The sequence below is a fragment of the Amaranthus tricolor genome, chromosome 4 (assembly GCF_026212465.1).
Source record: "Amaranthus tricolor cultivar Red isolate AtriRed21 chromosome 4, ASM2621246v1, whole genome shotgun sequence".
Taxonomy (NCBI): Eukaryota; Viridiplantae; Streptophyta; class Magnoliopsida; order Caryophyllales; family Amaranthaceae; genus Amaranthus; species Amaranthus tricolor.
In genome coordinates, this window is record NC_080050.1 from 26,685,477 (window position 1) to 26,700,943 (window position 15,467).

Genomic DNA, 15,467 nt, shown 5'->3' on the forward strand with positions numbered 1-15,467 from the left:
AAAAATTAAAAATTTAAAGAGAAATCAAGTAAGAATTTTTTATTTTACTTTTATTTTTAGTATTTTAATTTTATTTTTGTTGCAATGAACCTGCAAAAATCGGTCATTATTTAGGCAACAATGTTTTTGAAAAGTGAAACTAAAATTGAGATTATTATTCATGATTAGTCAAAAATTTGAATTATTATAAGAAAATCAATAAAATATTAAAATATACTTAAGTAAGTTTTCCTTTATTAGATTAAACAAATTCGAATCCGCAAATTGACTTTTAGAAAATCTTGACAATTTTTTACTTAATGTTTATATATGGTAGATATTATTCTTACAAGAATCTTAGTTGGTCTTTTTTTTGTTATTTATAATAACAAATTATTTGAGAAGATGAAACTTACCTAAAATAGAATTATCTTATAATTTTAATGTTATATTTCACAAATACCAATGTATACTTATTTTCACCAAATTTTTTTACTTTTAGTTTCGTATCGACGTTGTACGTATCATTTTTCTATGCTAAACCAATTTTAGAGAGTTTAATAAATACATTATTATAGTAATTGTTATACAGGCTTTACTCTTAACACTTCATTCTAATGAATACTCCCTCCGTTTTTTTTTAATCTTCCACTTTGGGTTTTTCACACATATTAAGAAAAATAGAATCTTTGGGTTGTAGTGGGTATTATTTTAATTAAATAGTATTGTGAAGTAATGATTGTATTGAAAGTATGAGAGAGAAAATAATTATAAATAAAAGAAAATGGGTACATTAAAAGAAAAGGGGGGGGTTTAAGGGGTAAAAGTGGGATAAAAACTTTCTAAAAATGGAAAGTATTCTAAAGTAAAAGAACTTTTGAAAGTACCCGTTATAGTAATGTGGAAGATCAAAAAAGAACGGAGAGAATATTTATTTAATTTGTTCTTATTCTTCTCATTATAAGTAGAAAAAATAATAAATAATCAATAAATATATAAGTGATTCAATTCTATATTAGTATCAAGTCTTTTGAAAAAGCGTGCAAAACCAAAGCTACAGCCAACTCCAAAGCAGATATTATCATACTGATGTGGATTATTCGTGGGTTGTAGTCGAACCAGTTTTAAAATATAGTTTTGAATTTAATCATCCTTTTTTAATTAAAAAAATTAAAATAAACTTTAGAAACTAATTTTAAAAATAAGTGTGTCTAATCTCCATGCAGTTAACAAGTTCCATACATACAATTTTATAACTGTTTAAAACTATGACTATTTGATAAAAAAATTATAATAAATACATGTTCGCTGCTAACAACGATGAACATAAGTTTATTGTCATTTTGACCAACTTCTCCCCTTGTTTATTGTTATAAACAGCAAATAAAGCGTATGACCGCGCATTGAAAAACTTATTTGAGAGTTAATTTCTCGAAAAGCGAAAATTTTCAATTCTTTATTCAAATTAATTCAAAAGTTCTTTAAAAGCCCTACTTTAATATGAGAATTTGGATAAAATAAGCCTTATTTTTAAATTCCCAACGTAAGCTTTGAATAAATTTATTTTCTACAATAAGTATTTTTTAGTCCAAAACTATGGTTTAAATTATGTTTGTTGTTACTAACAGTAAACAAACATTATTAGTAAAAAAAAGGTAAAAAAAAGTCAACCTATTATATTCACAATTTGTAAAGGCGAACAAAATATACCTAGTCAAACAAAGTTAAACTTTGTTCGCGGTTACTAACATCAAATAGAATTCCTACCTTGTTTGACCAAGTTCATTGTTTACAACAATGAACATAAGAGACTGACTTCTTTTTATTACTTTAATTGTTATGTTTATAACTAATCTTTTTGGTGTTTGTTTTTACAAGTGTACTGTATATACACACCAAATAGCATGTTTCATTTCATCCAAAGAAGCAACACATAGGAAGGAAAGGACGAAAAAGACGATCAAAAAGTTTAAAAAAACATGTATATTGTTTTAATTTCATTAATAAACTATGTAATTTGCATTGCAATGGTTGCATTTTTTAAAAAAAATGTGTCCCATTTTTGACAATACTTTCCCTATTTTATTCCGATTGTTTATTTGATTTAATTACATTAAATATACCATTCTAAGCTAAACTAAGTCATTATAGGCCAATACATGATTCAAAGCGGAATGATTTATTGGCGAAAGTTTGAACATTCATAAGTCAAATGATTGGCAATATAATAAACAAACTAAAGATATCATCATCATCATCTTACACCTAGTGTATTTCGTTCATCGGAACTAAGATCAGGGTCGAAGGAGAAAAAGAAAGAAGCAACGCATACCTATAAGGAGGATGTGGCCAAAGAGTCACTCGCGATAGTCAAACAAAGTATATACAAATATCCAATATCCTCCAAATATTCAACAAATATACACAAGTCAAACAAAAAATATACAAATTTAATGCTCATCACCCACCTTTACCCTATCTAACTGTGATGGTTTACTACACCAATAGGCAGTCATGTGACGATTAGAAAGGGAGGTGACCGGTACTGTGATGGTGTAGCCTGGGAGGATCTCACACCATCTTAGGGTATGACAAGTCCAATCTCCACCAAATCAACGTTAGGGCGAGACGAGGTTTGCACCTCGCCAATAGTAGTATGTGGTGCCTGATCTGCAACCTTTGGAATAAAGTGTTGGAATTGTGGCCCTAAGAGTATGTCCTGTAAAATCTCCCTCGCTGGCTTCTCTCGACTAAAGTGAATAACGACTGTCATACCTTGTGCCTGAAATCATAAATAAATTAAAATAATTTTAAATAATGAAAATAGTAGGTTAAATTATTGATTTTGGAAGAATACCCTGGTGTTATCCATCGATGAGTGATGGAGAGGAACAACGAAATGTAATCTACAGCTCTAATATGTGATCCCTTCATCCATTTCGTTGGTAACCCTCTTAAATTTGGGTCTTCCTACTCCACGAATTTGATTTGGATCGTGTCGCAACTCAAAATCAGAGTACTGAGGCCATGCCCTCTTATCAATCAATGGTATGAAACAAGATCTATATGTACTTGCATAACTCTCAGTTGTGTAACAAGGGTCCACAAACTGCTCATATGATAAATTTCTTTTGATGCATACAGCAAGAACATGAGAACAAGGTAAGTGGTATATCTCCAGTTTGTTACATGTGCATTTCTTCTCTCCCAAGTCCACAATTTGTATATTACCTCCTTTGGATGATCCTCTATTTCCCCGCCCAGTCTTAACTTGGAAAATACCTCGTCCATCGTCGAATGCAACAATCTCATGGAAGTTAGCTTTCTCAGTGTTGCGTGTGATAATTTTTGTGGCGTGCGAAGTGTACATGTGTCCGCCAGTTATCCATTCACTTGCACTTTCACGCATTTTAACAAAGTAATCATTGACGCGATAGAAGGAGAACTCAACAAGTGTAGTTAAAGGCAAGAAACGTACACCCTTCATCACAGTGTTGAAGACTTCAGCTAAGTTAGTGTTAGTAACACCATACCTATGACCCCCGTCATGACACAAGGACCATTTAGACATGTCACCCACTTGATCAATCCAAAAAAGGGCCTCTCGCCTCACAGCGCCAATTTCCCTCAAGCCCTCGATTACCTTAGGTGGTTGTGTTTGTATTGCAGTTCTACCAAACAACTTCTTCAAATTCACATCACCAATATGACGGTTAAAGTTACTAAGCAAATGACGTATGCAAAACCTATGATGGGCATGAGGTGGTTGCCATTCTGGCTCCTCCATGGTCGATAGAATGCCCGCATGTCTATCAGAAATAATACATAAGCCCATTCTCTGCGTCATATGTTTACGAATACAAGCCATAAACCAAGACCAAGCAGCAATGCAATCCTTTTCTACCAAAGCAAAGGCAAGTGGAAATATTCCCTTGTTACCATCTTGGGCAATCGCAGTCAATAAGGTATGACAATACTTACCGTACAAGTGTGTGCCATCAATGGCGATAAGAGGTTTACAATGCTTGAACCCCTCAATGCTGGGTTTAAAAGCCCAAAACACCCGTTGGAAGGTTCTAGTATTACTACGAACAGACAAACTAACATCATTGTCTTCCTTGAAAAACCACTCCACTACTGTCCCTGGGTTAGAATGTTGCATTGCTTTCAAGAAGCGTGGAAGAAGAGAATAAGAGTCTTCCCATGAACCGTAGATAGACTGAAGGGCTTGTTGCTTAGCATACCATGCCAACTTATAAGTCACTTTTATGCCAAATCGGTCTTTCACCATTTGTTGCACCATAGAGACCTTAATTGATGGGTCCTGGACAACATTGTTTCTAATCAAATTGTTTATCACAGAGGATGTCAAATGAATGCGCCCAACTGACACATTGTCACTACCTAATACACAAGAGTCATGCTTCCCTTTGTAAGTTACAATGTGCCATGCAGATGAATAATTATTTTTTCTAGCCCTTAGTTTCCAAGAACATCCCCTTTTACACTTCAATGAAATGACAGTTTGGTTGGAAGTCTCAGTTCTATACTCTACATTTCTACGTATATGATATAATCTAACAGCTTCCAACAAAGACTCCTTATTATCAAACACCTGATCCTTTTGGAACTCCCCTTCTTCGGTGAAAGTGGTTTCACAAGTCCAGGACCTCCAAGAATTGTCCTCTATATGTTCATCTAAAGGGGGAACTAGAGCATAAGGTGTAGGAGGAACAATTGTAGGAATGTTGCCTAGATTTAAATCATTGCCTAAAGCATCCTCATTCTCCCTCACATCATCCTCAGAAGGAGCATCAACAAATTCATTACTTTCATTATCAGACTCCCAAGATATTCCTTCATTTGTTGCTCCTAAGTTCACCTTTAAGTTATTTGAAACTTGCATTTGAGGAGGTTCATAAGGAGTAGAGAGATTTTGAGTTTCTTTGGTTAAAAAAGGCATAGGCGCAGGGGAAGAAGTAGAAGTTACATTCAACACTTGATCTGTTTCTACTATATTCACATCTCGATTCCTTAAGGGCACCTCTTCTACATACAACTCCAAAGAGGGAATAGGGGTAGACTTTGAATACTCCCACATAGCCTCTAATGCATCCTCATCCTCAATGGGAAAGGCTAAGAATTGTCCACTCATCCCATATTTAAAACTTATATTTACAGTACTTGTTGAGTCAATTCCAATCTTAGAACATATATGAAGTTTTAACTCATTCAAATTCATGTTTGAGTTGCATACAAAGAGTTTATGTTTACCACCAACATACTCAACATTCTTGTTACTTGTTTGAATTGCACCATTCCAAAAACATAGTATAGTGACACGATATGATTCCATATCTACACAAATGCATAAAATCACCATTATTATCAAGTTCATGACAAAAATAAGTACATTCAACATAAACAATAAGTTTTAATTCCATAAACATTAATTAAAATACTTCAATCATTGACAACTACATTTCACCATCACCAGTTATACTTCAAAAGAAAAAAAAAAAATTTAAGTACTAAAATCAAATAATAAGTACCTTAGCCAGCTGAAGATGAACTGGTGGAGTATTAAATTGCAAATACAAAACCTACATTCAAATGAACATAAATAATTAGACTAAACCCTAAAATGAACAAAACACATAAAATGAAGTAATTTCTACCTTAGAGCAAACCAAGTACATCACAAAACACTTATATAGTGCTAAATTGGAAGAAGGAGAAATGATTTAAGAGGTTAAAGAAGATTTAATGGCAATTTTTGGAGCTAAACTTTCGACTTAAGGTTTACTGATTTTGGCGCAAATGAGGCAAAAATGGATTTGCTGCTTAATTTATCCCGTGGCGAATAGGAATTTTTAAATATCTTTGTTAACCTTTTTAATAAAACGAAAGTTTGAGTTTAAGAGAAATTCAAGATTGAGGTACATTTACATTAAATTATACTAATTAAGCCAATAAAACGGAAGTTTGAGGGTTAAAATTGGTAAGGTCCTAAAAAGATATTAATCCGTATAGCAGAAGATCGAGATTAATTAGATCATTTTTTAACATATTAAAGATTTAATTTCATATAATTAGAAGAATAATTGATCTTCATACGAGAATCCAATGATTCCTGATATCCTAAACTCTTTTATTATTGTTTAAACCCCAAATTTTCTATCTTAGTTTATTTTAGTAATATATTTGCTTAATTTAGACCTATAATTTGAGTATTGTTAGATAAATCCCAGTCACAAATTTTGCTTTGCATCGCGTGAGAATTAGAATTAGGCAATTTAATTTACTAGTTTTCCTGAGATCGACATGTTAGCTACATGTACATCATGCGCTTGCTGTTAAAATAAATTTTACATCATTCGTTGTTATTAACTTTGAATAAAGATGTTTGTTTTTAGTTGACCCTTTGGGAATTAAAATTTTGAATGTTTATTTTGGAAATTTTTTAAAAATTAGCTGATTTTTTTCAAATTTTCATTTTATATCTAGTTTGCATTGAACAGTAAGGAAAATGACTTTGGGTTTGGAGTGGATTGACTTGCTCTTATGCAGCCAATAGAGGACAATCAGATAAGTGTTGATTGAACATACCCATTTGGGGACTGATAAGTATTTTGCTTAAGAACAAATTTTTTGAAATAAATTTATTTGAATAAAAAATTAATAAATAAGCTTTTTATCAAACAACTCAAAATAAGCTTTATTTGAACGAACAGATGGTTAAGTTTTATTCGGTGTTTACCAACAGCGAGCAAGTTCATACTATGCTAAAAAAAGACACAAAAAGCTTTGTTTGCTCTTTAGTAGTGATAGCAAACAACTATTTATATAAGTTGATAGAAAAGTCAACATGAAGGCTTTGTTCGCTATTGCATACCACAAGCTTAGAGGGTGTTCAAAATCGCACACGGGATCGAACCGAATACAAAAATCCAAATATATGGTTTTTTGGCTAAGGAAAATCATGATTCGGTTTCGGTCCAAAAAATCGAATACTCGGAATTCGAATATCCGCTTAAATCCGAACCGGATACCAAATATCCAATTTTCAGATTCATATTGTTTTGGCTTTTGTAAACAATTTTACGTTTTTTTTTACACACAATTAAATATTTAAGCCTAGTTCATTTTTTTTCTTTGATCAAGTTTATTTTTTTAAACTTTAAATACAAATCGTTTTGGAAATATGATTGGATTTCCAAAAGTTTATATTATTAATTAACAATAAATTATTTATGCTACTTATTTATAGTTGAGAATTATACATATTAGTAAATTTAACAACCTAAACAAAACAATTTATTAAAAAATATACACATCTTAAAAAATAAAAGTAAAAAATAATAAAAGTTTTACAAAATCGAATATCCGATTTTGCCAATATTCCGTTTTGAATCAGAATTCGGTACCCGGTATAAAACCGAATACCCAAGCCAAATTATCCGGTTTTTAAACCGAATACTAAATAATTCGGATCATATATTTTTGAAAACCCTACATATGAAGACACTTGTTTTGAAAATTAGATTTGAAAATCATTTATATTATTAATTTTTTTTATTAAAATAAACTTAATTATTTCAAAATTTTCCCAAAGAAAATTTTTGGAATGGGCATAAGAACGAGGGCAAGACTACATTGACTTAGGAAGATGTTGGGATGGAGAGGGAGATGGAACCACGTGCATTGGTGCTTGGCCTGCATATGGAAGGTGCTAACAACAAAGATGGAGTCGATGCAAAGCTACAAGGTGCACTAGAAGGGGTCCGACCCTCGTAGTTTATTTTTCTCTCTAAAGAGTTTTTTTATTATAAACTAGTACTTCATTATAGCTATGAAGTAATAAAGTTTTAGTGGGTCAATGGTAAGGACTTTTAGATATTGCATGGGGTAGGTTCTTAGTCAAAAAAGCCTGAAAGGCACCAATTATAAACTAGTACTTCATTGGCATGTTGTTCACAATTTAAAGCATCATCGCATAGATAAACTTCGACTAAACAATACATATCCACGCTTTGATGACAATTGAAGGCACCCTTGTTAATGGCACGTTCTCATATTTGTTGAGTGTACTCCATGTCCTAAAAAATTAGTATAAGACCTTCTGGAAAGGTGCCCTAAAAACCTTTCCAAAGAGGACAATATCATACTAATGTAGATCATTCAAAGCGGTAGACTCGTATCAGAGCTAGGTTCAACTAGTAAAATACATATACAATGGAGCAACACTGTGAGTAGCATGATGGATTGCTAAAACAAATGTGTGGGCGAGTTCTCAGTGTGACGAAGATGGGAGAATTTGGACTTTGTTGCTTGTATCGAGAGTCTTCTAGACAAAAAGGTCAAGGAAGCAGATTCCATAATGAAACGGTGGTACAAGGAAATAAATTATATTATTAGAGAAGAGAGCACCGATGATGTGGTATTTGGTCTAAGGGAAGGATTGTTGAGTGTACATCCTAAGTCCCACATCGAAATAATAAGAACGTATTGACAAACATATAACAACTTGTTTGGTAGTCGATATTAGTTTGTGGGAATAATGATGAAACTTTAGTGTTAACGAGCTTATGGGTACTTCAATCATCTCATTTTATTTACAAAATTCATTCCAATGCATTACCATTTGGAGAGATGGTATTAGGTGGTAACGAAAAGTTATGAACCAAAGCACTTTTTTATTATCAACTTTTCATTACCATGGAAATGACATGGTATATTTCATGAAAATTTGCACTACAAATCATTCTCATTAGCACCATTTAGTACGAATAACCAAACGGACCGTAAGAGATCTAACTTCAAATTTGTACTTTTGAGAAGGTGTCCAAAGCGGACAATATCATACCAATGCTAATTATTAGAAGATGTGGGCCCAACTACAAATTTAGGAAATTGGATAATATAAAGCCAAAATTTAAAAGATAGCCAATGTGAGATTAGTGAGAATTCTCATTAATGGTAGTAGGAGAGTTTGAGAGTTCCCAAAAAGTATTGTATTATTTATCATTATTAATAATATAAGCGTGAAAAAAATCTTTTACTAAAAATATAAATCTTTATGTTTGTGTGCCACATTGTTGTGGGTATTCGATGTAAAGTAATTATTTTTTCCCAACAAGTGGTATTAAGAGCCAAGGTTTGTGATTGTAGTGATGGAAAAATTATTTGGCGGAAGATTTCAGATTTAGCCAAAATAGTAAGATTAATTACGTTGAAAGATTTAATGATCTAGCAAGGGTTACATGTTACTCTTGAGGATAAGAAGCCCACAAACATTGAAGAATAGAAGTGGATTGGCATGAAGTTGCGTGCGTCATCAACTATTGGATTAACACTTGCACTAAGATCAAGTATGATGCTCTTGAGTTAAATAACCCTAGGATTTTATAGGAGTAATCAACAAAGACTTATCAATCAAAGTCTTTGACTGATAAGTTGTTTTTAAAGACTTGTTTGGGATTACTATGGAAGAAGATGGAGACTTGAGAAATTTGCTATGACTTGATATTTGGGGATTGGTTTATGAAGGGGTAATTAGGTAATTACAATATTAAGAGTAACTTGGGGAATAAGTTAGTTTTAAGTGGTAGTTTTCTTATAAATAAGAGGAATTAGAGGCTCATTAGTATCATGAATATTGTTAAACACTTGATGGATGGGTTTTACTCATTTTAAAAGATCTCAAGCTTCTCGAATTGCTTGATATATCTTTTGTTACTTTGTAGTCGTTCTTTAATCATCAATTTGATAGTATAATTTCTCCTTTGTCATTTTATCTTTTCAATTTCCATTTTACTGTTTTAGGTCATTTAACCAGTTCATAGCAAAATCATGTTGATAGTTTTATGGATTGATCACCCAACTAAATAACCTAGATGAGAAGTTCAAGGATAAAGACAAATATTCTCCTTTGGTGTCTTTACCAAAGAAATATAATAATGTGATTGCTACTTTATTCATAGGGAAAACAGAGCTAGATTTGGATGAAATAACCAGCTAATTACAAGATTAATTAGAACCAATGCGAAACGTCGATAATACAATTAATTAATTACTTTATAGATTATATACATCAACAAAACATCTATTAAAATATAAGAAATTTTATAACATATGATAAGTTAATTAATTTTCAAGAATTTAAAATAATATCCAATACAATTATTTTGTAGGCATGATTACGCTAATATCTTTGTTTTTGATTTAAAAGGTTAACTTGCAAGTATAAAATAACAAATTCAACTTGCAAATATTTTGTAGGCATAATTATACTTAAATCTGTCTTTTAATTATAGCTCAAGAACTACATTCATTTACCCGGATTCTTTATTTATAACTTATATTTATTTCTTTAACAATAATATTGTTTCATACTTATTTAAATTATTTTCTCACAGTGTATTTACCCAATACCCCTTTATATTAAGCATAGATACTAGATAGTTCTTAGTTTCCGGTTGAAGGTTCTTTCAATCCTCCTCATGTTTCACATTAAGCTGATGATATTGAAATAAGTAATTATAAATAGACTACTCATTTTTATTAATTATTTATTTACATATTACTCTCTCTGTTTTCATATGTCCTTCCCAAATAAAAATTACGAATTTTAAAGTCGAACTTTAACTATGAATTCTCATCGATCTATATAAAAAAACATATTCATGTGGGATCTTGATAGATTTGTCTCAATATATACTTTTTAATATCAACTTTTAGAACTTTTAAAACTCACAATTGAAATTATTTGGCTGTTAAGTTCGCATTGGGATTTGTGAAAAAAGTGCATGGGAAGAATAAATGAAAACAAAGGGAGTATTATCACCTGGTGACAGAGGTGGATCTACCTTGGGCACCCCTGGCACGCGCCCAAGGGCAAAAATTAAAAAAAATTAAAATGGAAGTCGCTGGGATGGAAGGTCGAAAAGCTGTGTGCAATTTTCAAATTTGGAAATTAGATTTTCACATATTCACATATTATGTCTTCTCTCTCTCCTAAGAATAAAACTAAAAACCCTAAAACCTAAAACTTAACAACCAACAACCAACAGCCACCGCCTTCGACTTCGCCCCGGCCCCATCCACTGCCGTCGCCTACCGCCATCCCCTCTTGTCCCTTAATTATGTATTATTTCAAATATTGTTTGGTTTTATTTACTTGTTTGAGTGATGGGGCTATTTGTTTTCATCTGGTCTTATGAGAGACCGTCTCTTTGAAAAACGTCTCTCAGGCTCAGTCCATTAAACCTTAATCTTCATTTACTATATCTTTAATGTCTACTTATATTATCTTTAATGCCTACTTACAATATACTTAATGCCCACCAAAAAAGTACTTAAAATGCCTACTTACAATATTTTTAATGCCTACCGAGAAACTTAGCCTACTAATCTATTTCTTATATTCTTAATGCCTACTTACAATATACTTAATACCCACCGAGTAAATATTTAAATACTTACTATATTCTAAATGCCTTTTTACAATATTCTTAATGTCTACCAAGAAACTTACTCTATATTTTTCTTTTTGGGTCAGCCCAATTAGAGATGGTCTCTCAAAGAGGCAGTCTATCACAAGAATTTGTGATTTTTTTTGGTTAATATGGAGGTTTGTATAAGTTTAAATAACTATTTCTTGGGAATTAGTCATGAGAAATTCATAGTTTATTTTGAGAAATGAAGTAAAATAAAAATAAGGGATTTTGAATTTCATTGAAGATTTTATTTAAGCTTTGTGGTCGAGGAAAACTCTAACTACAATAGCAACATTTTAGTGTTCCCACTGCTATTGAATAACTTCTTAGGCTCTCTAAGAAGAGGTTGGTAGTCAAATACAGACAATGTATATAAATAGCAAATATCACTACCATCTTCACTTAATAAAAATGCTAAATATTCTAAGTTACTTATTCAAGATGAAAATCTTAGCAAATGACAAGCTGGAGTGGTAGTATCAACAATAGCAGTGGAGAAAATGATCAAAGAGCGGTAGTATCAACAATAGCTAAAGAGTGGTAGTACGATCGGATGATGTTAATTGACTGCTTTTATATTACTTTGATTTGGCTTGGGATTATTGTGTTTTTACATGCCATTTTACAGAAAAAAAAAATATATATTAGCTGTTAATTTTACAAACAAAACTTTGTTGAAATTTTGTACATTTGTTGGTGCCCCATGGGACTCTGAACTCTAGATCCGCCACTGGACATATAATTATAATATACTTTATACTTCATTATAAAAATTGAAAGAATTGCATATCTACAATTCCAAACGCCAACTTTTTGAATATGTTTTCAAATCCTAATGTATTTGCTATTAACCTTACTCCCTTTATTTTATCAACTCTTAGCAATCTCTAAACAACTATGTATATACTTCAATGTCCAACATCAATACAATCATCACTTCAAATCTCCTTCACGAGGACCCAAAATTAATTACAATTAACTAACCTAATTCGTAATTTTTAAACATCAATCGTACACAACCTCATATTTTATATCGAACTTATATAGTTAACTACGAAGAACACCTTAAAATGATCACTAAAAAACCTCAAGATATTCCAAAAACAACTCCTATACAACCTCATTTGCGATCCTAAACAAGTAAACAACTACTTTTGCAACATCAAGACGACAACCTAACTCCACCAACACAAACACCACCAATCGAAATGTTACAACGTGTAACACATCCATGGCCATTTATTTAGTTCCCAAATTCGAATTTAGCTTATAACAAAAAGTCCTTAACTTATTCTTAATCCCTAACTTACAATTTAACTCTTATGCAATAGTCACAAATCACAATCTAGTTTCAAAATTCAATTCCATAATCAATCAAGACACAACATATATTCATTATCAAACACTTGTTACTACTCACAATCAAAACACCGGAATACTAAATTTCAAATGAATCTCATACTCAATGCCCAAATCTATTTTCCTTAACTTTGATCATTTAATCTTGTTACTACTACAAAACCACAACTTAAATTGTAAATTCAAATACTGCTAGTACCATAACTACAATCAAATTCTAACATAATCAACCAAACTCAACGAACAACTCAATACAATACATTATATTTTTAACCAAACTTGACACATTAAGTGCATATCAATTCATTAATATGAATCTTCTATTCAAACTTATATTCTTAAACCTATACATAATCAACTCCCACTTATATTATTAGTTTATAATCAACTCATCAAACACCAAATTGAACATATATTTCTTAATCACTTTCCAAATTCAAAAATCAACTTGTCTCCAATATCCGATTCAATTATAATACCTCCTCCAAATTCAACCTTAAAGTTCCCACTTACGCTTAAATTATCAACTTGCTTAAACTTAATTCATCACAATATCAATTTTGTATACTACATTTCAAAATCAATTTTAATAGCATTTGATAACCATTCATTACCTTATTCTTGCACTTCCACAACCCTAAATAGCCATTTTGCACACCCATAACCACACATTAGAACTTCACAACAATCTGATGGAAATCAATTTAAACAGCACCACCCCGCCCAAACTCTACTTATCAATTATACAAAGTAACTAGGAAGATTAAAACTAATTTCAACATTTCTAATCAATAGCTCAGAGTTAATTTCTAAAGTTTAAACCTAGTCAAAGAAACCCAAAATTTTTAGTGAACTTAGAAGCACATTACCATATAAAAATAATTTCTTTTTACCCATTCAATTAAATCATCATAGAAACAAAAATCAATCTTGCATTAACACCCTTACTGAACAAGCAATAGAATTTATAAAAGTAAGTTTTAGATGGGAGTGTACCTTAGGTGCTCAATCCTTCAATGTATGGTTCATCAAAAACGTTCTTTACACATCTTCATCTTCAGTCTAATCAATTGACTCAAATAGTTACCAATTAACCCATTTAATTTTAAACTATCATAAATAAAATCAATTTGGGAATTACACAAAATAAATAGAATAAATATCTAAAACAAGCTTTAATTAATGGTAGAAAGAGGGCTCACGTTGGATTGGAGATTGAACGTGAGTTGTTGTGTTTTCTTTCAGATGGCGAGGAAGAAACGTCTGCTATGATGGGCTGCAGGGGGCTGTTTATTGAAGCAGGGATGATGCACAAAGGAGTGAAAGGGGTTGTTGGTGCTATCGGTGGGCTGACTAGTACCGGACGGCTGTCAAGGGTCACCACAGGGGCAGTCTTGACAGTGGTGGTGCGGGTAGCAATGCGGGTTTTAGGGTTTTGGTAATTCCTTTACTAGATGAGCAAGGGGATTGTTAAGAAAGATAAGAAGTGTAAAAAGGAGTAAGAAATTAGAAATACTAATGGGATTGTACTGAGAGGGGTTTACATGGACTTTAGTTTTTTGTGTTTTTTATTATTTCTATTTATAATTAGGAAAAATTACCTAAACAATTCAACCTTTTAGTGATTTTTCTACAATAATTTAAAATTTTGATTAATCATAAATAATTGACTTTTTTTACAATAATCTCTATTTTAATTAATTATGAATAATTCTAACTATAAGATGTGTTTGCTATGAATGCACCAAAATAATCTCTTACCTATACAACAAGTTATTTTGCATAAAAGAATAAAAAAGTAAATGCAAAATTAAAAATAAAAAATATAAATAATCAAAAAAATAAAAAAGATGAATTGAGTAAGTTAATTTTTTGATTTTAACTTTTAATTTTTAATATTATTGATTTTTTCTTTTACTTTATTTTTTTGTGTGGCAAATAACCAACAAAAATTGATCACTATTTGGGCAACAATATTCTTGGATAAGTGTCCCTAAAATTCAAATTATTCATTGTTAATCAAACGTTAGGATTATTGTAGGAAAATCTGTAAAAGATTGGATTATTCTAAGTAAACTTTCATCATTATTTTTTTTGGCAATTAATGCGCTATATATTAACTCTAGAAAAACTTTTTAGAACCTAGGCTATAAAAGAAAACAATAAAAGTTTTTACAACCTAGGCTATAAAAGAAAACAATTCCCAAACACAAAGGGAAGTTACACTAAGCCATGCAACAAGGAACAAACAATCAACAAAGAACAACAAGACACCTAAACAATGAGTCACTTCTTACAAGAATCGTCTAATCTAGCAGCAACCATGAACAAAATACTATGGGCGACAAGTTTAGCTGGAAGGCCTTGATCACCAAAGCACGTGCATTCGTCTGCAACCATGTCTGATATAACACCTCACCCCAAATCATGGGAAACAGAGAGCTTTTAGACTTTTTCCTCTTGGACATCCTACTCATAATCTGAACAACATTACGAAAGGAGGCTGGCCAACAAAAGTCCGGGACATAAACCTTAATATGGAGGTAAATATCCTGGATGTAAGAACATGCACTAAACAGGTGATCTCTATTTTCATCACCATGCTGACAAAGAACACAAGAAGGATCACAC

The 15,467-nt window shown here is 31.6% G+C and overlaps 1 protein-coding gene across 1 annotated transcript; it reads right to left on the bottom strand.

The window, feature by feature from the left end:
• Window positions 1-2,325: 2,325 nt before the first annotated feature.
• On the bottom strand, window positions 2,326-14,352 carry LOC130811201 (uncharacterized). The gene is made up of 5 exons (XM_057677400.1): window positions 14,039-14,352; window positions 13,833-13,898; window positions 5,532-5,582; window positions 2,837-5,337; window positions 2,326-2,761 (listed from the first exon to the last, which is right to left on the bottom strand). Exon 4 carries the CDS (start codon window positions 5,333-5,335, stop codon window positions 2,894-2,896), a length of 2,442 nt encoding a protein of 813 aa, XP_057533383.1. The 5' UTR covers window positions 5,336-5,337; window positions 5,532-5,582; window positions 13,833-13,898; window positions 14,039-14,352; the 3' UTR covers window positions 2,326-2,761; window positions 2,837-2,893.
• Between the last annotated feature and the right edge of the window lie 1,115 nt (window positions 14,353-15,467).